The sequence below is a fragment of the Pan paniscus genome, chromosome 6 (assembly GCF_029289425.2).
Source record: "Pan paniscus chromosome 6, NHGRI_mPanPan1-v2.0_pri, whole genome shotgun sequence".
NCBI lineage: Eukaryota > Metazoa > Chordata > Mammalia > Primates > Hominidae > Pan > Pan paniscus.
The window spans coordinates 120563068-120584540 of record NC_073255.2 but is presented as its reverse complement, the minus strand read 5'-3'; the positions used below and the strand labels follow the sequence as shown (position 1 = coordinate 120584540).

Below are 21473 nucleotides of genomic sequence, written 5' to 3'. Positions count from 1 at the left end.
CAACTCCACCTCCCAGGTTCAAGTGATTCTCCTGCCTCAGTCTCCCAAGTAGCTAGGACTACAGGCATGGATCACCACACTCAGCTAATTTTTTTTTTCTTTGTATTTTTAGTACAGACAGGGTTTTGCCATGTTGGGCAGGCTGGTCTTGAACTTCTGACCTCAGGTCATCCATCCACCTCAGCCTCCCAAAGTGTTGGGATTACAGGCACGAGCCACCACACCTGGCCGGGAGGAGACAGGGTTTAGACTCAGGGTGGGAGGAGGGGAGCCCCTGCTCCTCATCTGTGGCCTCTGTGTCTTCCTAGGATCACCATTAACAAGGACACCAAGGTACCCAATGCCTGTTTATTCACCATCAACAAAGAAGACCACACACTGGGAAACATCATTAAGACGTAAGTTTCCCGTCACGGGCTCTCAGGGGCTGTGTTTAATGGGCCCCTCTTGGCAAAGCACAAGTTCCAAGTCTTCCTCAGCCTCTCTGAGCTACGGGAAGTCCTTCTGGGGGCTTGCTCTGGGCATTTTATAATCTTGGTACCTTTTTATCAAAATGATACCGACCTCCATGTCTTCACATAAGCCACGCTTCTGTAGTGGCTTATTCTGTGGATGAACATGTGCATTTACATTCACTGTTTTTTTGTTTGTTTGTTTTTGAGATGGAATTTTCTCTCTTTGTTGCCCAGGCTGGAGTGCAATGGCACGATCTTGCTCACTGCAACCTCCGCCTCCCGGGTTCAAGTGATTCTCCTGCTTCAGCCTTCCTAGTAGCTGGGACTACAGGCCCATGCCATGATGCCCGGCTAATTTTTGTGTTTTTAGTAGAGACGGGGATTCACTGTGTTGGCCAGGCTGGTCTCGAACTCCTGACCTCAGGTGATCCACCTGCCGGCTTCCCAAAGTGCTGGGATTAGAGACGTGAGCTACCGCGCCCGGCCTTACATTCACCATTAAGTGCACATTCTGTAAATGAACGAGCAGCAGATTCCAGCACAGTAGGCCTGTGTGTTATTTATGCTGAGGGACATTGAAAAGCAGTCAAGATTAGCTCCCCTCATGCCACCCGTTTGTGACCTCAGTGCCACCTGGGCCTCTAAGATGTATGTGGCAGAGACTAGAACTTCTATTTAACAAGAGAAAGAAGTAGGAGTTCTGTGGCTATCCAGTGCCCCTAATGGGCACCCTGCATTGGTTGGTGGGTGTTTGTTTATACCAGTGAGGTCCTAGCCAGGTGGTTGGTCAGGGATGTGTCTGCCATTCTAGCCCAGGGACTTGTCATTTTACTGTAGACTTGGCTCTTCCCTCTGGTGCCACCAGCAAAGCCAGGCTTTTCCCCGTCTGTGAGTGGGGTCTGCCCAGTCTCCTGGTGTGGTCAGGCATGGGGATGGAGGACTCCTGCCCGGAGCCCAGCCAGTGGGGCACCCAAGCTCTCCTGGGGCCTTGCTTCTCCCCTGCTCTTGAGCTCAGTGTTGCCACCTATGCACGGGTCCCCCTTGTGGTACTCACACCACTCTGAGCCGCTCTAGAGGAGACCCCTGCGTGCCCAGGGCACAGTACGCGACGCAGCCCCATGGCACAAGGCCCAGTGTGCGTGGCCAGCCGCTGGCGGCTGTGCTGCTCGGAGGGCAGAGTTCCATTTGCATTCCACTCACTGCCGGGAGCTGGCCCTCCTCTCCTGCTGCCTTTTTTTGCTGCGTGGAGGCTCTTTGTGGGCTTTTTGGGTCTGAGTCACTGAACACTGGCTGGACATTCACTGCCTGGGAGATTTCTTTGCCAGCACTGCAGTGCCCAGTGGGAAGAGGTTGCTGGAATCTGTTTCCAGCTCGGGTCCTTCAACCTCATGGATGCAGAGTGTGTGTGTATGGCGGGGGTAGGGTGTCCCCACATGAGGTATCTTCCTAAAAGTGTTACTTTCCTTGAAGACTTTTGGGGAAAAAAGTTGGGGGGGATTTTTGGCTAGAAAGTCTGTTCTTCTGCTCTGAGCTGGCTGCTACCCAGCTTGGGCATGAGGCTAGACCCTCACACTGTCTGTCCCTGGACCTCAGACAACTCCTAAAGGACCCGCAAGTGCTATTTGCTGGCTACAAAGTCCCCCACCCCTTGGAGCACAAGATCATCATCCGAGTGCAGACCACGCCGGACTACAGCCCCCAGGAAGCCTTTACCAACGCCATCACCGACCTCATCAGTGAGCTGTCCCTGCTGGAGGAGCGCTTCCGGGTGAGGGCGGGGCCTGGAGGGGCAGACGGGGTGGGCTGGACACTGGCCCGTGTGCCCAGGCCTGGGACAGCCCTGGCCTGTTTCTTCGGAGGTCCTAGGGGAGAGGCAGCGGTGATGGAAGAGCAGGGACTTCCACCACAGGCTCCAGGACATGTGGACTGAGGGGCTGTGGAGTCTGGGCCTGTGGCTCCCGTCTGCCCCATGGGACTTCTGTAGTGCTGCAGGGTCCCTCGGGTGCTGTGGGCCAGATCGGGGCGGGGACCTACTGTCCTTTGGGGGTGCTCTTCTACGTCCCTTGTCGGTGATTGGCAAGGCCTGGTCCTTCCAGGCCTCTGGGAGGCAGCTCACCCCCGGGTGGCCCACACCTGTTCCTGGCAGGGCGCCTGGGAATCTAGAACAGTTTAGAGGGGAAAGAGCCACAGCAAAGAAAAGCCGAGGCAGGGTGATCACGAGGTCAGGAGTTCAAGACCAGCCTGGCAAACATGGTGAAGCCCTGTCTCTACTAAAAATACAAAAATTAGCTAGGCATGGTGGCATGTGCTGTAGTCCCAGCTACTCGGGAGGCTGAGGCAGGAGAATCGCTTGAACCCGGGAGGCAGAGGTTGCAGTGAGCTGAGATTGTGCCACTGCACTCCAGCCTAGGTAACAGAGCAGGACTCCATCTCAGTCAATCAATTAATCAATCAATCTCAGCGGTTGAACTACCCTTGACATGGTTCAGCTCTGTATCCACACCCAAATCTCATGTCAAATTGTAATTCCCAGTGTTGTGGGAGGGACCTGGTGGGAGGTGATTGGCTCATGGGGGCCGACTTCCCCCTTGCTGTTCTCGTGATATTGAGTGAGCGCTTGTGGGATCTGGTTGTTTAAAAGCGTGCAGCCCTCCCACTTCACTCTCTCTGTCTCTCCTGCTCCAGCATGGCCAGACGTGCCTGTTTCCCCTTCGCCTTCTGCCGTGATTGTCAGTTTCCTGAGGCCTCCCCAGCCACGCTTCCTGTACAGCCTGCAGAACTGTGAGTCAATTAAACCTCTTTTCTTCATAAATTACCCAGTTTCTCATAGTTCTTTATAGCAGTGTGAAAACAGACTAATGGCCCTTCTGGTTGAAGGAATGCAGCCATTCTGCTTGTTTGACTATGTCCTTTCTATTCATCTCTATTTCCTGGGAGGTGTTTATCCAAGTGCAATAGGAGGTATTGGTGACCGCACAGTCCCCTCAGTGTTCTGCTAGTAAATAGTTGAAGGTTGATCATTGATCTCCTGCGTTTTCAGTCTGGCATGGAAAAGCCCCTGTGCAACTGGTAGTAAAGATATCAATAAGCACCAGGAGGTATCTAAATCCACCAGGAGCCATAGGCATCACGTCGACGTCCATTTACCAGTCTTCCCTGGCAAGATTCTTCTGAATTGTGCTGCCTTGACCAAAAGAGGTATGGGAGGGGCTGGGCGCAGTGGCTTGTGCCTGTAATCCCAACATTTTGGGAAACCAATTCAGGTGGATCATTAGAGGTCAGGGGTTCAAGACCATCCTGGCCAACATGGTGACATCCCATCTCTACTAAAAATACAATAAGTTAGCTGGGTTTGGTGTTGGGTGCCTGTAATCCCAGCTACTCGAGAGGCTGAGGCAGGATAATCACTTGAACCTGGGAGGAGGAGGTGGCAGTGAGCTGAGATCGGGCCATTGCACTCCAGCGTGGGCAACAAGAGTGAAACGTCGTCTCAAAAAATAAAACAAAAGTCCGGGCGTGATGGCTCACACCTGTAATCCCAGCACTTTGGGAGGCCAAGACGGGTGGATCACGAGGCCAGGAGTTCAAGACCAGCCTGGCCTAGATGGTGAAACCCTGTCCCTACTAAAAATACAAATATTAACTGGGCATGGTGGCATGCACCTGTAATCTCAGCTACTCAGTAGTCTGATGCAGGAGAATTGCTAAAACCCAGGAGGGAGAGGTTACATTGAGCCGAGATTGCACCACTGCACTCTAGCCTCGGCGACAGAGCAAGACTCCGTCTCGAAAGAAAGAAAGAGAAAGGAAATTCCCCAGGGAAGTACCTCAGCTGATTTCATAAACAGGTACCGAAGGAAGCAGAGGCATGTGGAGGACTTCCCCACCTCATGCAGCTATTTGGGCCGTGGCATCTGAAATTTATTATTTCAGAGTCACCCCTTTGATGACCTTAACAGTGAACTGCAGTCATCTGTTTAGGCCTCTCCATGGCCCACGTCAATGCCGGTATTTCTGTTTGTTGCACATTTGATTTCCTTGTTGTTGGCATTTAGAAGGCCCCCTGTTTCCCAGATCACACCACGGGCATGGACCACAGAGATTGCATCTTGTGAGTCTGTAGAAATGGTCAAGGCCTTGTCCTCTCTTAGGTCCAGAGGTCAGGTTAATGCAGATTTTCCGGGCCATCTGTGCTGAAGTCCCTGTGGGGAGGCTCCTGGCTGGTTTCCTGTAGGTAGACAGCTACACGTCCTGCCCTTCATTGGCTTCTTTTCATGAAGCTCCTGCCATCTACAAAACATGTCTCCCTTCTTGAATCACATCTCTGTTATTGAAACTCTAGAAGTCGACCGGGCATGGTGGCTATGCCTATAATCCCAGCATTTTGGGATGCCAAGGCGGGTGGATCACCTGAGGTCAGGAGTTCAAGACCAGCCTGGCCAACATGGCGAAACCCCGTCTCTAATACAAATACAAAAATTAGCCAAGCATGATGGCCACTGTACTCCAGCCTGGGCGACAGAGCAAGACTCCGTCTCAAAAAAAAAAAAAAGAGAAAGAAAGTATCATGCTTTTCTGCATTCTGTGATTGTTTTAGTGAGTTATCGAACTTGAGGGCATGGTGGGAACCTCCAAATTTGCAGCCAGTTGGTGAGAAGTACATGTGGTCTGAGGACACCCAAGCCTGCAGGTGTGTCTAAAGCGAGGGCAACCTAGTGGGGGCTGGTGGCCTTAACCTGTGGCATTTGAGGTAACATCAGGGAGTTGACATCAGAATTGCATCACATAGGCTGGGCGCAGTGGCTCACGCCTGTAATCCTAGCACTTTGGGAGGCCAAGGCGGGCAGATCACGAGGTCAGGAGATCGAGACCATCCTGGCTAACACAGTGAAACCCCATCTCTACTAAAAATACAAAAAATTAGCCAGGCATGGTGGCGGGCACCTGTAGTCCCAGCTACTCGGGAGGCTGAGGCAGGAGAATGGCGTGAACCCAGGAGGCGGAGCTTGCATTGAGCCAAGATCACGCCATCGCACTCCAGCCTGGGTGACAGAGCGAGACTCCATCCCCCCCCCCCAAAAAAAAAAGACAAAAAACAGAATTGTGTCACACAGGCCAGATGCAGTGGCTCATGCTTATAATCCCAGCAATTTGAAAGGCAAGGTAACAGGATCGCTTGAGCTTGAGTCTGAGGCCACAGTGAGCTATGACCACACCACTGCACCCCAGTCTGGGTGACAGCGCAAGACCCCAACTCCAAAAAGAAAAGAGAAAAATCACAAAGAATTGCATGGCAGAGTGCCTGTCTTTCACAGCTTTAACTGCTGCAGGAACTTTCTTTCTTTTTTTTTTTTTTTTTTTGAGAGGGGCTGAGGAGACACAATCTCTGCTAGTGATTCTCCTGCCTCAGCCTCCCAAATAGCTGGGATTATAGGCGTGCACCACCACGCCTGCCTAATTTTTGTATTTTTAGTAGAGACAGGGTTTCACCATGTTGGCCAGGCTGGTCTCAAACTCCTGCCAGGATCATGGACATTAGCCACCACGCCCGGCCACCTTTAGAGTTTTCTTACCACCTGGTTTTCCTCTCTCAATATCTTTCTCTCATTTCCTGCCTTAAAACTCTAGCTTGGCATCTGGGCGCAGTAGCTCATGCCTGTAATCCCAGCACTTTGGGAGGCCGAGGTGGGTGGATCACTTAAAGTCAGGAGTTCGACACCAGCCTGGTCAACATGGTGAAACCTTGTCTCTACTATTTTTACAAAAGTTGGTCGGACGTACAGACAGGTGCCTGTAGTCCCAGCTACTTGGGAGGCTGAGGCAGGAGAATTTGTTTGAACCCAGAGGTGAAAGTTGCAGGGAGCCGAGGTTGTGCCACTGCACTCCAGCCTGGGAGACAGAGCAAGACTCTGTCTCCAAAACAAACAAACAAAAAAAACCCTGTAGCTTGGGATCAGCTTTCTCTTCTATTGTTTTTCTTTAAAAAATAAAAATTAAAAATAGATGTAGATGCTATGTTGCTGAGGCTGGCCTCAAACTCCTGGCCTCAGGTGATCCTCCCGCCATGACCTCCAAAACTGCAGGGATTGTAGGTGTGAGCACTGCACCCAGCCTTGTTTTTTTCTACATAAAAAACAGCACAGGATTATCTTCCAGAGCTAATAAATATGTTCAAATAACCACAACCCCATTAAGGAAAAATATCACTGGGCAGCAAATAATCCAGATCAATATGATCACAATTGCTGTGAAGGTGAGAAAAGTTCATTTTTATTATGTTTCCCCAAGAGACGCACTCTATTGTTCTCTTGAAAACACACAGCTCATGTCCTCCTTTAGAACACACATCCTCTTTAAAGTAACATACAAACATGCCAAAACAAGGTAAAAAATTACATCTGAATTCTCACATTTCAAACATATATGAAATATCAAATAAAAATTTATTTTTACAAGAATTTAGGGGAACTACTACATAGCTATAAATGTAATATATATGTTAACTAAGTATCATAGATAAAAACCATGCTCCCTTCAGCAGCACGTGTAATAATACATACAAAGATTGAAAGGTAAAAGATTTAGGATGAAAAGAATCCTCTCTTAAAAAGGAAAACAAAATTATATGTATGTGTATATAACAGTTATAATACCCATCACACAGCTTTATAGAAACAGCATCTATTCAAAAATACCAGTATTTCCAAAATATTTAAAATAATATTTAAAGTAATAATAATATTTAAAGAAATAAATATATTTAATATTTAAATAAATAAAATAATATTTAAATAATTCTATACCCATGTTTTTCAAAATAAACCAATAAAATAGATAGTATATATTAGACGTGTTAGTATATATATCTGAGACATGTTAAAAATCACAACTGAATTCTCACAATTCAGTCACAAACCTAAACAGCAAATAAAAATTTCTATAATTTAAAGATAATAAAATATTTAGGATAAAAAGAATTGTCTCTTAAACATGAAAAGAAAATTATCTTTATGTGTATATAACAACTATAACTCTCATCAAAAAACTACAGGAACAGCATGTTTTCAAAAGTACAACAATTTCCAAACTATTTGAAATAAATCTATGAATAATTCAATGGCCGACATTTTCCAAACAAACCAATAAAATGCAGAGTGTGCATGAAGCTATCTGTTACAATCTGTGGCACTGATATTTCACAAAAGAATTCTGTGCCAATCTGAGCCCCTGCATTGTGCCTTCAAATGCTCCTGGACTGTGGCAGCCAAGTCCGTAAGAAACAGGACCTCCAGGTTCCGCCCCAGGGAGGTTGGAATTCAGCAATATAAAAAGGGAGGTGGTGCCGCAGGAAAGGGTGGAACTGGAAACACTCCTGGTTTCTTACTTTTCTCCAAGGACTCCTAGAAGGACCCCACCCCCCTCCCCCACCCCTGCTCCTAGGAGGACAACGTGATGACTGTATTCAGCTCCATCAAGAATGGTCCAGGTTCTTCTAGATGATCTGCACAAATGGTTCCTCTCCTCCTTCCTGGTGTCTGCCATTAGCATTGGAATAAAGTTCCTGCTGAAAATCCACATCTCCCCTGGGTCCGGTGTTCTGGAAGTGAGAGAGACAATGTCACACTTCAAGGAGGCAGCTCTCTAGACAGGAAGGTTATTCACGTCCCATGTCAAGTCTAGAGTTCAGAGCAATTGAGAAATGCAATTTTATCTGCTGCCTTTCATTCTATACCCTGCTTCTGAACCATCATGTTCAACTGTGAAACTCACACTTTGGTGACCACGACTCCAAAACTCACTTAATACACCCAAGGTCAGCCCCAGTGATCTGCTTCATAGCAAGGACTTTGGGTGGGTCTGCCCAGGGAGTAGGGCACCCTCAGAGAATGTGGCTTTGGACTTCATCACAGCTGGGGCCTTTTGTGTCACTTAAGATCTAAACTTGTAACCATGCTAGATGTGTTTCTAATGTGACAACATCACGAACCACGAGTCCAGAAGCCTAATCCTTAATCCTACTTCCTCATGACGAAGTCTCATGCTCTGTGCTCAACGTGGTTAGCTGCACAAGATGTAAACCAAAGCTTCACTGAACCCTCGACCCAAATCGGTAACTCAAGTGCGTCAATCATAATGAACCTCCCCAAACTCAGTATTTATGATTATTTTTGAGGCAGGGTCTCACTCTGTCGCCCAGACTGGAGTGCAGTGGCAGGATCAGGGCTCCGTGCAGCCCCGACCTTCCAGGCTCCAGCGATCCTCCCACCTCAGCCTCCTGAGTAGTTGGGAGTAGAGATGCGTCCCACATCACCTGGCTAATTTTTGTATTTTTGTGGAGAGGGGATCTCGCCACGTTGCCCAGGCTTGAAGCCGGATCAAGCAATTGGGTTCTTCGGATTTCCGAAATAGACCCCAATATTCTGCCTTTACCCCGGAGGATGCAGATGTACCTTCTCTCAGGCCGATGACCTCAGGCCTCCACGGTCCCTGGAGCTCTAGGAAAGGCGAGCGCGATCTCGCGCCCACACCCAGTGCTCTGGGTCATAAGCCTGGATCTGGAAAAACAAACGCCCTTTGAGAAGACGGGGACTCGCCAGGATACCCCTCTCTCCCCTCATCCAGCCTCCAGCCCACCCAATTCCTCCCCACCTCCTCCACCTCCCCAGGCCCCACTCACCTCCTCCAACTCCTCCGGGGAAACCAAGCCCTGCCGCTCATGGAACAGAAGAAGTGGAACCGACGTTTCTGGAACAGGACTATCTGAGAGCGGTTCTTCCTGGCCCTCGGGTTCATGCAACGGCGTAACTGGAACTGACGCTTACGGAGCAAGGGTATGCGAGAGCGGTTCTTCCTGGCCCTCGGGTTCATGGAACGGCCTAACTGAAACCGACGCTTACGAAGCAAGGGTATGCGAGAGCGGTTCTTCCTGGCCCTCGGGTTCATGGAACGGCCTAACTGAAACCGACGCTTACGAAGCAAGGGTATGCGAGAGCGGTTCTTCCCATACAGGAAGTGGAAGATGTTTTATTTGGAGTCCTCGTCATCCTCCTCCATGTCATTGGCCAGGTAGCTGAGGACAGAAATCAGGTTGCTGCTCAGGGGCACCACCAGGAGAGGCCTCCGGCTGAGGTCAGCTTCCCAGAGAGGAAGGTAAGGGACCGTCCCTAGCTCAGGACTGGCACCCACCCTGCAGAGAGCCATGCCTTCCTCAGGAGGGCTCTGCTGGACAGAGACCTGATCAAGGGCGTCTCCCACTCCTTCAGGATGGAGACAAAAACCCAACTGGTGGCCGAGAGTGGTGGCTTACGCCTGGAATCCCAGCACATTGGGAGGCCAAAGCAGGAGGATCACTTGAGGCCAGGAGTTTGAGACGGGCCTGGGCAACATAGCAAGACCCTCGTCTCTATTAAAAATATAAGAAATATGCCAGACGCGGTGGCTCATGCCTGTAATCCCAGCACTTTAGAAGGCTGAAGCAGGTGGATCGCTTGAGACCAGGAGTTGGAGACCAGCCTGGTCAACACGGAGAAACCCCATCTCTACTAAAAATACAAAAATCAGCCTGGTGCGGTGGCACACCCGTTAGGCCTAGCTACTCAGGAGGCTGAAGCATAAGAATTGTGTGAACCCAGGAGGCAGAGGTTGCAGTGAGTTGAGATTGGGCCACTCCATTCCAGCCTGAGAGGCAGAGCAAGACTCTGTCTCAATAAACAAACAAACAAACAAACTGTCCAGGTGTGGTGGCACAGCCCTGTAGTCGGAGCTAATAAAGAAGCTGAGGTGGGAGGATCGCTTGAGCCCAGGATATGGAGGCTGCGGTGAGCTATGATCTCACCACTGCACTCCAGCTTGGGGGACAGGGCAAGTCTATCTCAAAAAAATAAAAGAAATTGAATACATTGATATTTTGCCAGGACCCTGCCTTCTACAGGCATCTAGTCTAATGGGACTGGGAGTAATCAAGGCAGATGACCTAATCCCAGTGTCCAGGATGTAACTAGAGAGCTACGGGCATGCAGAAGTTGGAAGATGAGGGAAGGCATCACAGAGGCTGTGGGGTGAACTGACTTCAAGGAATGGGTCCTTCCCTTCACAGCCACATGTGTGCGGGACACCCAGACAGAAAACACAAACACAAAGTCGAGTGGAGGGCATTTGGAAGGAGCAGTGAAGCCGAGCCAGGAAATACCAAGATGGCGAGCCAGTGTGCTTGTAGAGATTGTAGAGAGGGTAGAATTGACACTGTGGACCCTGGCCTCGATAGAGAAAGGCATCAGCTAAGGAAGTTGTTCAGGTGGGCAGTGAGGTTGTCGTGCTTTGGAAAGATGTTCAGGCTGCACCAGGAAGCCCCCTGGCTTGGGGAGAGACTCCAGGAGACCCCAGCGGGGAGCATTTGACAGTGGATTCGAGTGATGCGAGGGGGACCTGAACTGTGGCCTCTGTCATGGGAACCCAGAGGAGGTCGATGGCGTTTGTGGTTGATGTGGGAAGGAGAGAGAGAGAAGAACCAGAAATGTCTGCTTGCTGGAGGAAGCGGCATGTCCGCTCCTCCACTCCTTTTCTTTTCCCCTTACGAGCGGTTTATGGTTCCTTTTGTTTTATTCTTTTATTTGTACACTGGCATTGGAGTTTGTTTTTTTGGCTTTTTTTTTTTTTTTTTTTTTTTTTGAGAAAAAGTCCCACTCTGTCACCCAGGCTGGAGTGCGGTGGCTCGACCTTAGCTTACTGCAACCTCCACCTCCTGGGTTCAAAGGGTTCTCTTGCCTCAGCCTCCCAAGTAGCTGGGATTACAGATGCACACCACCACGCCCAGCTAATTTTTCTATTTTTAGTAGAGACGGGGTTTGGCCATGTTGGCCAGGCTGGTCTCGAACTGCTGACCTCAGGTGATCCGCCTGCCTCGGCCTCCCAAAGTGCTGGGATTACAGGCGTATGCCACTGTGCCCAGCCTGAGTTTCTGTTTAGAAACAACAGTCTATGATAGTATAATCCTCTCTTTTTTGTACACAGAGTAAAGAGGACAAATAAGTGAAAGAATAAATGAAAGGCTGGAATCCCACTTCCCCCGCTGTCCCAGGGCATTGGATATTGACGGATACGAGGCAGCAAACCACTCACAGAGCCAGGAAGAAATGAATGCGTTGGTATAGCCAGGAGGGGAAGCCGGCCCGGCTGAAATACGCTATGACCATAGCCAGGAGATACTGATGGAGAGAAAGGAACACAGAGAGGGAGAGGTCACATCTTGGAAGAGGAAGATTGTGGAGAGGGGGAATGAGGGTCTGGGGAGGGGCTGCCCATCAGAGAAGGGACCTCAGTGTTGGGGTGACTGTACTCATTTGGAAATTGCGGGATGGAGGGGTATTCGAAGGTCGGATGCAAATCCGAGAAGCCAGAGGAAGGGTTTTGGGTGATGCTCCCAGGATGGTGGGCTCCGATGGGATCTTTGGAGGGGGTGTGTCTAGGTCGGCTGGTGTCAGGAGGGTCTTTTGTGTGCCAGGCAGAGAACTGTCCTGAAGAGCTGAGAGTAGAGGGGCCAGGAGCTTCAGGGCTGCGGCCAGACTGTGGCCCAGAGCTCAGATCCCAAAGGACCCATAGGAGAGGCAGGGGCCACTCATTCACTCTGCAAGAGACCAGCAGAATCCTGAGGGAGATGCTGACAAATCATAAAAAGACCAAGAATAGCCGGGAGTGGCGGCTCAAGCCTGTGATCCCAGTACTTTTTGAGAGGTGGAGACAGGAGGATCATGTGAGCCCAACAGTTCGAGAACAACCTGGGCAACATAGTGAGACCCTGTTTCTACAAACATTTCAAAAATTAGTTGAGCATGGTGGCATGTGCCTAGTCCCAGCTCCTCAGGAGGCTGAGGAAAGAAGATTGCTTGAGCCCAGGAATTAGAGGCTGCAATGAGCTATGATCATGCCACTGCACTCCATCCTGGGAGCAGAGCTAGACTCTGTCTCACAAAAAAAAAATTTGTGGGTGCCAAGACTCAAGACCATGGGAGCTGGTCGGGCACAGTGGCTGACGTCTATAATCTCAGCACTTTGGGAGGCCAAGGCGGGTGGATCGCCTGAGGTCAGGTGTTCAGGACCAACCTGGCCAACATGGCAAAACCCCGTTTCTACTAAAAACACAAAAATTAGCCAGGCGTGGTGGTTCATGTCTGTAATCCCAGCTGCTTGGAGGCTGAGGCAGGAGAATCGCTTGAACCCGGGAGGCATCGGCTGCAGTGAGTCAAGATCGAGACACTGCCCTCCAGCCTGGGCAACAGAGCAAGACTCTGTCTCTCACACACACACACACACAAAAAGAGTGTAGGAGCATCTGGTGGGAGGTGGTGGAGGGAGAACTGTGGGTTTGGAAGCTGCGCCCTCCCCCCAGCCATGCGTTGGAACAGGAACAGTTACATGGAGAACAACCTTACCTTGTCCGACACCCTCAGATCTTTGTCCCAGGCCAGGAATCTTTTAATGACAGGATCCTCTGTGATTAGAGAGCAGATGTCAGTGTGAGAAGCAGGACAGGGTTTCCGTGGGAGCAGCAGGGCAGCAAGGAGAAGTGTGCCTCCCGGGGGGAAGTCTCAGGATTGTGGCCGCGGGTGAGGTGGATGGGAGAGGGGAGAATGACTTTCACTGGGCAAGGGAGAGAGGCTCCTGCTCTGAGACTCCCCTGAGAAGAGGCCGAAGGAGGCCCTGGGTGTGAGAATCTACAGGATGTAGAGCTGGGAATCAGCCAGGACCCCCTCCAGCAGACACGGAGGGACCACTGCAGAGTCATAAAGGGATTCCCATCATTTCCTCATGAGACAGTCACATCAGGGTGTGACCATGGCCTTGGTATCCCCCACTATGGATGGAGACACTTAGGTTTAGAAAAGTCAGTAAGAGACATTAAGTTTCAGAGGGCACGGCTGAAACCACTTTCTTTATTGATTTTGTTTTTCTTTGTTTGATTTTTATTTTTATTTATTTATTAATTTATTTTGAGACAGAGTCTTGCTCTGTGGGCCAGGCTGGAATGCAGTGGCCCGATCTTGGCTCACTGCAACCTCTGCCTCCCGGGTTTAAGCGATTCTCCTGTCTCAGCCTCCCGAGTAGCTGGGATTACATGCATGAGCTACTGTGCCCAGCCTTGGTTTTTCTTTTGAGACAGGGTTTTGCTCTGTCACCCAGGCTGGAGTGCAGTGGTGTAGTCATAGCTCACTGCAGCCTCAAAGTCCTGAGTTCAAGCAATCCTCTTGCCTCAGCCTCCCAACGTGCTGGGATCTCAGGCGGGAGCCACTGCGCCTGGCCTGAAACCAAGCTTTCTTGTCCCAAGCGCTGACCTTTATCAAGTTGACCTAATCCTTTATCATCTCCTAAGTGTCCCTCATGAGTGATCACTTCACATTCCTCCCACATGGAGAGCTCACCCACTGGGGCATATTTTTCCCATTGGAAAAATGTGGTTATTGGAAGTTTCCTGTTTTTGGAAAGAACAGGATTGGAGGTGCTCTCTGGGGTGTCCTCCTACCAAGCAGCCTGTTGAAGGCCTCGTGGTGCTCAGGGAGCACGAGCAACACTCGCCATCGCTTCAGCTTCATCTTGAGGCCACACAGCATCTCCGCCACCCAGATCTCCTCAGGCTCAGGGGCGAGCACCTTCCGTGGCTCCTCCTCCAACGACTCCTCAGATTCGTCCCACCACTCCATCTTCCTTTTCCAGCAAAAGGACCTATGCAGGGGGCTGGGATCTACCCCAGGGGCTGAGTAAAGAAACCAGGCCACGGTGTAATGCTTCTGCAGTTGATCACACTAGAGCCCGACCCAAAACCCCAAACCACTCTCCATCCTCCCCAGCCTCGCAGACTGCTGGCTTCTCCAAGCCATCTTTCCTTCTGTTTGTCTCCTCTGCTGAGCTCCACGTGCCGCTCCTTCTCCTCCCCATTCTCCCGTTTCTCTGTCCTCAGAACACTTCCTCATATCCTTCCCTGGTCCCTGGCTCTCTGAGTCCCTTTTTTTTTTTTGTTGTTGTTGTTGTTGTTGTTGAGAAACAGTCTTGCTTTATGGCCTAGGCTGGAGTGTAGTGGTGCGATCTTGGCTCACTGCAACCTCCGCCTCCTGGGTTCCAGTGATTCTCCTGCCTAAGCCTCCCAAGTAGCTGGGATTACAGGTGCCCACCAGAACGCCCAGCTCATTTTTGTGCTTCTAGAAGAGACAGGGTTTCACCATGTTGGCCAGGCTGGTCTCCAACTCCTGGCCTCAAGTGATCTGCCTGCCTGGCCTCCCAAAGTGCTGGGATTACAGGTGTGAGCCACTGCACCCTGCCTCAGTACCTCCATTCTTCCCACACACCCTCCTCACGTGCTCCTTCCTGACTTCTGGGCCCTTCCTTCCTTCTTTTTTTTTTTTTTTTGAGACAGCGTCTCACTCTCTCACCCAGAATGGAATGCAGTGGTGCTATCTTGGCTCAAAGCAACCTCTTCCACCTGGGTTCAAGCGATTATCCTGTCTCAGCCTCCCGAGTAGCTGGGATAACAGGCATGCCTGGCTAATTTTTGTATTGTTAGTATAAATGAGGTTTCGCTATATTGGTCTGGTTGGTCTCGAACAACTGACCTCAAGTGATCCACCCATCTCAGCCTCCCAAAGTAATGGGATTACAGGCATGAGCTACCACACCCGGCCTTCGTTTTTCTTTTGACACAGGGTTTTGCTCTGTCACCCAGGCTGGAGTGCAGTGGTGCAGTCATAGCTCACTGCAGCCTCAAAGTCCTGAGTTCGAGCAATCCTCTTGCCTCAGCCTCCCAAACGTGCTAGGATCTCAGGCATGAGCCACTGCACCTGGCCCGAAACCAAGCTTTCTCATCCCAAGCGCCAAACTTTATCAAGTCTAGCCTAGCCCTCTATCGTCTACTAAGTGTCCCTCATGAGTGATCACTTCTGAGTCCTCCTGCATGGAGAGCTCACCCACTGGGGGCGTATCTTTCCCATTGGAAAAGTGTGGTTATTGGAAGTTTCCTCTTTTTAGAAAGAAGAGGATTGGAGGTGCTCTCTGGGGTGTCCTCCTACCAAGCTGACTGTTGAAGTCCTTGTGGTGCTCAGGGAGGATGGGTGACACTCGCTGTTGCTTCAGCTTCATCGTGAGCCCCCACAGCATCTCCACTACCCAGGTCTCCTCAGGCTCAGGGGCGAGCTCCTTCTCCGGCTCCTCCGCAGATTCATCTGACCACTCCCTCTTCCTTTTCCAGCCAAGAGACCTACATGGGGGGCTGGGATCTACCCCAGGGGCTGAGTAAAGAAACCAAGCCACCGTGTAATGCTTCTGCAACTGATCACCTTAGACCCCGACCCAAAACCCCAAACCACTCTCCATCCTCCCCAGACTCGCAGACTGCTGGCTTCTCTAAGCCATCTTTCTGATTTTCTCCTCTGCTCAACCCCATGTGCCGCTCCTTCCCCTCCCCATTCTTCTCTCTCTCTCTGTCCTCCGAACACTGCTTCATGTCATTCCCTGGTCCCTGGCTCTCTGGGTCCCTCCTTTTTTGTTTTGTTTTGTTTTGACACAGAATCTTGCTTTGTCACCCAGGCTGGAGTGTAGTGGTGCAATCTCAGCTCACTGCAACATCCATCTCCTGGATTCCATTTATTCTTCTGCCTCAGCCTCTCAGGTAGCTGGGATTACAGGTGCCTGCCATAATGCCCAGCTCAATTTTGTACTTTTAGTAGAGACAGGGTTTCACCATGTTGGCCAGGCTGGTCTCAAACTCCTGGCCTCAAGTGATCCGCCTGCCTTGGCCTCCCAAAGTTCTGGGGTTACAGGTGTGAGCCACCGCACCCAGCCTGAATTTCTCCATTCTTCCCACACACCCTCCTCAGGTTCTCCTTCCTGACCGCTGATCCTTCTTTTCTTTTTTTTCTTTTTGGAGTGCAGTAGCGTGATCTCAGCTCACTGCAACCTCTTCCTCCCAGTCTCAAGTGATTCTCCTGTCTCAGCCTCCTGAGTAGCTGGGATTACAGGTGTGCACCACTACCACTTGGCTAATTTTTATACTTTTAGTAGAGATGGGGTTTCACCATACTGGCCAGGCTGGCCTTGAACTCCTGACCTCAGGTGATCCGCCCGCCTCGGCCTCCCAAAGTGCTGGGGTTACAGGCGTGAGCCACCGTACCTGGCCCCCTTCCTTCGTCTTAGTCAATCCTATCCCACCTCTTCTTCCACCAGTCCCCTCACCTGATGGTCCCAACACTTCATCATCCACCACCTCCTGGAGGGGGTACCCCGAGGTGCTCCGCTGGGGACTCTGCTCATTCTGGGGGTGCGGTTGACGGCTGGTCATGATCTTTCCCGTAATCTGTCCCCTCTTACAGAACCTAGTCTCCGTTCTGTCCATGGCCTTCTTCTGGACACTGCTAGGATCCAGAAGAGTATGTTATCAATTCTCAAGCCTAGGAGAAGTCAGGAGTGGAGAACAGCTCTGAGAAGATACTGTTGTCCAACTGATCTCCAGGCACCACGGAGTCCGGTCCCTCCAATCAGGAAGGTCGGAATCTCTGATGTCATGGCTCATGCCAACCTGGCAACCAGTTTGAAAAAAAACACATATAACTGCCAGGCTGATCTCTTGTCCTGGAGATCCTGGGTGAATGGTATCTCCTGCCACTGTCCCAACCTCAGACCATTGTCCAAAAGCATCTTCAGGGACTCCACATCCCTCTGTTCCCTGTCCCAGCAGAGGCTGTGTCCTCTCCACTCAAAGCCTGAAGCATGTTGGGGTCTCTTCGTCTCTGTACATGCCCATTTCAGAGTCCAGTCTGGTGGGAGAGGGAACAGAGTGGGAAAGAAAACTAGGGTAAGCAGAAACGATGAAACCTTATAAGAGTGAGATTATCATGTACAAGAGTGAGATTATCATGTACAAGAGATCCCAGGAATACTGACTTGATGAAAAAATCACATGAGAGCACTCAGTTTGGCAGAGCTTTTCTGCCGAATGTTTACTCACATTCACTGTCCGAGATTCTATACTGGGGGTACACACGTCCTCTGCCCTAGGGCAATTTTGAGTCCAAGAGACATTTTGAGGCCTAAAAATCATAGGAAACTGCCCCTGAGCTCACACATATTTCCAATGGTGTCCCCAATTTCAGGGAATCCATGGATTACCTAAGCCAGCCCCTCCAGTTCGGCTAAGAAACTCTAGTCTACATATCAAGTTTTGTATCATATGTCTTGCTCTGAACTCAGAAATTTCCCTTCCATTTATGGATTCTATGAATAAAATATCACATGTACAAAAAGACTAAGTCGAAAAATTTCAGCTGTGCACAGTGGCTCATGCTTGTAATTGCAGCACTTTGGGTGGCCAAGGGAGGAAGATTGCCTGAGGCCAGCAGTTCAAGACCAGTATAGGCAACATAGCAAGAGCCCATCTCTAAAAAAACAAAACCAAACCAAATTAGCCAGGTGTGGTGGCTGGCACCTGTGTTCCAACTACTTGGGAGACTCATGTGACAGGAAGATCACTTGAGCCCAGGGGTTAGAAGCTGCAGTGAGCTATGATCTTGCCACTGCACTCCAGTCTGGGCAACACAGCAAGATATTGTGTCAAAAAAAATTTTTTTGATAAAAAATAAAGGAGTTACATGACATTCAGAGACCATCCAAAAAACCTGTGGGTTCCCAGCTGGGCTCAGTGGCTCATGCCTGTAATCCCAGCACTTTGGGAGGCCAAAGTGGGTGGATCACTTGAGGTCAGGAGTTTGAGTCCAGCCTGGACAACATGGTGAAACCCCATCTCTACTAAAAATACAAAAAATTAGCCAGGCATGGTGGTGGATGCCTGTAATCGCAGCTACTCAGGAGAGGGCGCTGGAGAATCACTTGAACTCATGGTGCGCAGGTTGCAGGGAGCCAAGATCGCACCATTGTGCTCCAGCCTGGGCAACAAGAGCAAAACTCCATCTCAAAAAAAATAAAGAACCTGGGAGTGAGTTCCCACACGTTTTCCTAATGGGCTGCTGCTTTCCTAGGAGTCTCTCGCTCATAGAAAAGGCACAAACTGAAAGAGGAAGCAGATCCCATAGCTGTGGAAGTCCCATTGTTAGGAAGCTCTGCTTTTCTGGAGTTCAAATTCGCATTCATGACGCTTTAAACCGTCAGAGCTGGGTGGGTCCTCCTACAACAAAATAGTTTGCTCTCTCTCTCCTAGTTAACAGGCTTTCAAATATTAGAAGATCAATGTTCTGACCCCATTAAAATTTCTCTTTTGTGGAATGAAAAGCTCTGATTTAACCCATCTTCAAGCCTGGTTTGATGGAGGAATAGGGGCTGAGTCACCTGCATTTCCCCTCCCTGCACAAAGTCCTGGGCCCAGATCTGGGGTCTGTCTCTGCTGAGGGTGGCGTGAACCAGGAAGCACCTCCCTCTACATCTCCTTGATGAATGGGTATAATGGTTGCCATGGAACTGGGGCTTGTTTGATGACCTGGGGCTGGGTGGGCCTCTGAGAGCCTTTATAGCTGATTGCCTTTTGGGAGAGGGCAGGTGGGAGCCCCACCCTGTCTCATGAGTCACCCCAAAGGTGCATGGGCAGGCAGGTGCTGGGGAATCGACTACTCCCCAGAGCTTGGCGTGGCCATCCCTGTGGCCCCTCTGGGAGTCTGGAGCCCATTCCCTCACACTGGTACTCACTGCAGCTGGGGACATCTGCACTAGGAAGACAGGACACGGCATGGAAGCTGGTCTCTGCCCAGAAGCCATGACATTCTGTTCACCAGCCTGATGCTATAAAACGAGTGTCACGGCTGGGCATGGTGGCTCACACCTGTAATCCCAGCACGTTAGGAGGCCAAGGCGGGTGGATCATGAGGTCTGGAGTTCGAGACCAGCCTGGCCAACATGGCGAAATCCCGTCTCTACTAAAAATAAGAACATTAGCCAGGTGTGGTGGCACATACCTGTAGTCCCAGCTCCTCTGGAGGCTGAGGCAGGAGAATCACTTAAACCCAGGAGGCGGAGATTGCAGTGAGCCAAGACCACGGCATTGAACTCCAGGCTGGGCAACAGAGCACGACTCCATCTCAAAAAAAAAAAAAAAAAAAAGAGTGTCACCTGGGGCTACTTGGCCAGACACAGAGAGCAAGGAGACGTCCCTATTATCTGTCAAAAATAATTGTTGGGGCTGAGCACAGTGGCTCATGCCCGTAATCTCAGCACTTTGGGAGGTCGGGGCAGGAGGACTTGAGGCCTAGAGTTTGAGACCAGCCTGGGCAACATAGCGAGCACCCCATCTCCAGAAAAAATTTAAAAATTGGCTGAGCGCAGTGGCTCATGCCTGTAATCCCAGCACTTTGGGAGGCCGAGGGGGATGGATCATTTGAGGTCAGGAGTTTGAGACCAGCCTGGCCAACATGGTGAAACCCCATCTCTACTAAAAATACAAAAATTAGCCGGGCATGGTGGTGGGCACCTGTAATCCTAGCTACTTGGGAGGCTGAGGCAGGAGAATCGCTTGAACCCAGGAGGCGGTGGTTGTAGTGAGCTAGGATCATGCCATTGCAGTCCAGCCTGGACAGCAAAGCTAGACTCCATCTCAAAAAAAAAAAGAAAAAGTAAAAAATTTAAAAATTAGATGGACATGGTGACATGTGCCTGTAATCCCAGGTACTAAGGAAGCTGAGGTAGGAGGATGACTTGAGCCTAGGAGTTCGAGGCTGCAGTGAGCTCTGATCGCACCACTGCACTCCAGCCTGAGTGACACAGCAAGACCCTGCTTCAAAAAAAAAAAATTACTGGACACAATTATTGTGCCAGATCCCTAGGTTAACAGTGAGGATTCAGTGGGAGAACTAAACAGATAAACAGATCCAGTGCCCGCCCTCAGAGAGTTACAGTTTAATGGGAAAAAGAGACATTCACCAAAGAAGGACACAACCCACTAGTGAGTTACACTCGAGAGGGATCATTTACAGAACAAAGCAGATTATAAAAATACAGCGATTGGCTGGGTGCAGTGGCTCACGCCTGTAATCCCAGCACTTTGGGAGGCAGAGGCGGGCGGATGACTTGAGGGCAGGAGTTCTCAACGAGCCTGGCCAAAATGGTGAAACCCCATCTCTACTAAAAACACAAAAATTAGCCAGGCGTGGTGGTGGGCACCTGTAATCCTAGCTACTTGGGAGGCTGAGGCAGGAGAATGAATCGCTTGAACCCAGGAGGTGGAGGTTGCAGTGAGCCGAGACCGCACCATTGCACTCTAGCCTGGGCAACAAGAGCAAAACTCTGTCTCAAAATAAATACATACATACATACATGCATACATACATACAGGGATTAAAATAGTCTAGTACTGACACCTGAACAGACAGATTGATCCAAGAAATGAAACAGAAATTCCAGAAGTTGACCTGAATACACACACACACACACAAACACACACACACACACACACAGGAAGGCGTGAAAGACTCCATGACCCTCAAGGTATAAGATGCATTTTTTTTTTTTTTTTTTTTTTTTTTGAGACAGGGTCTCACTCTGTCACCCAGACTGGATGCAGTGGTGCACTATCCCAGCTCAGTTCTATCCTCCATCCCCCCAACCTCCCCCAACCACCCTGAGCTCAAGCAATTCTCATGCCTCAACCCTCAGCCTCATGAGTAACTGGGACTACAGGCGTGCACCACCATGCGCAGCTAATTTTTTGTATTTTTAGTAGAGATGGGTCTAACCATATTGCCCAGGCTGGTCTCGAACTCCTGAGCTCAAGCGATCCTCTTGCCTCAGCCTCCCAAAGTGCTGGGATTACAGCTGTGAGCCACCGCACCCAGCCGCATTCTTCTAAATCACAGTACATCTGGTTCCCAGTGCCCAGGCTCTCAGGGCAGAGGGTCCAGTGTGATCACTTTGCATGGCCTCTCTCCCCTCCTGAGCTTGTGCCAGGGCCCCAGGGCTGACCTGGAGAAGGAAAATGGCAGATGGTGAAGATGGGGTGTCTGGTTTGGGGACCATCCTGGCCCCCCTTGTCACTGTTGG

At 50.3% G+C, this 21473-nt stretch overlaps 1 protein-coding gene and 1 pseudogene across 4 annotated transcripts in view; one reads left to right on the top strand and one right to left on the bottom strand.

Moving 5' to 3' along the window:
- The window catches only part of LOC129398187 (DNA-directed RNA polymerase II subunit RPB11-a-like), a 30962-nt gene that overhangs the window by 2408 nt on the left and 7081 nt on the right, over positions 1–21473 (top strand). The window contains exons 2-5 of one of the 4 annotated variants that reach the window (XR_008625921.2): positions 309–398; positions 2049–2223; positions 3141–3236; positions 16808–17755. Coding sequence is in view for 1 of the 4 variants with exons in the window: in XM_055114770.2 (XP_054970745.1) it covers positions 309–398; positions 2049–2385 (427 nt within the window). In the remaining 3 variants the exon portion in view is untranslated. Of the gene's footprint in view, positions 1–308; positions 399–2048; positions 4990–7850; positions 7881–16807; positions 17756–21473 lie in introns of those variants that run through there. The other 3 variants (XR_008625919.2, XR_008625918.2, XM_055114770.2) reach the window with 3 other exon arrangements.
- LOC117981266 (speedy protein E5-like) lies at positions 8069–16830 on the bottom strand (annotated as a pseudogene).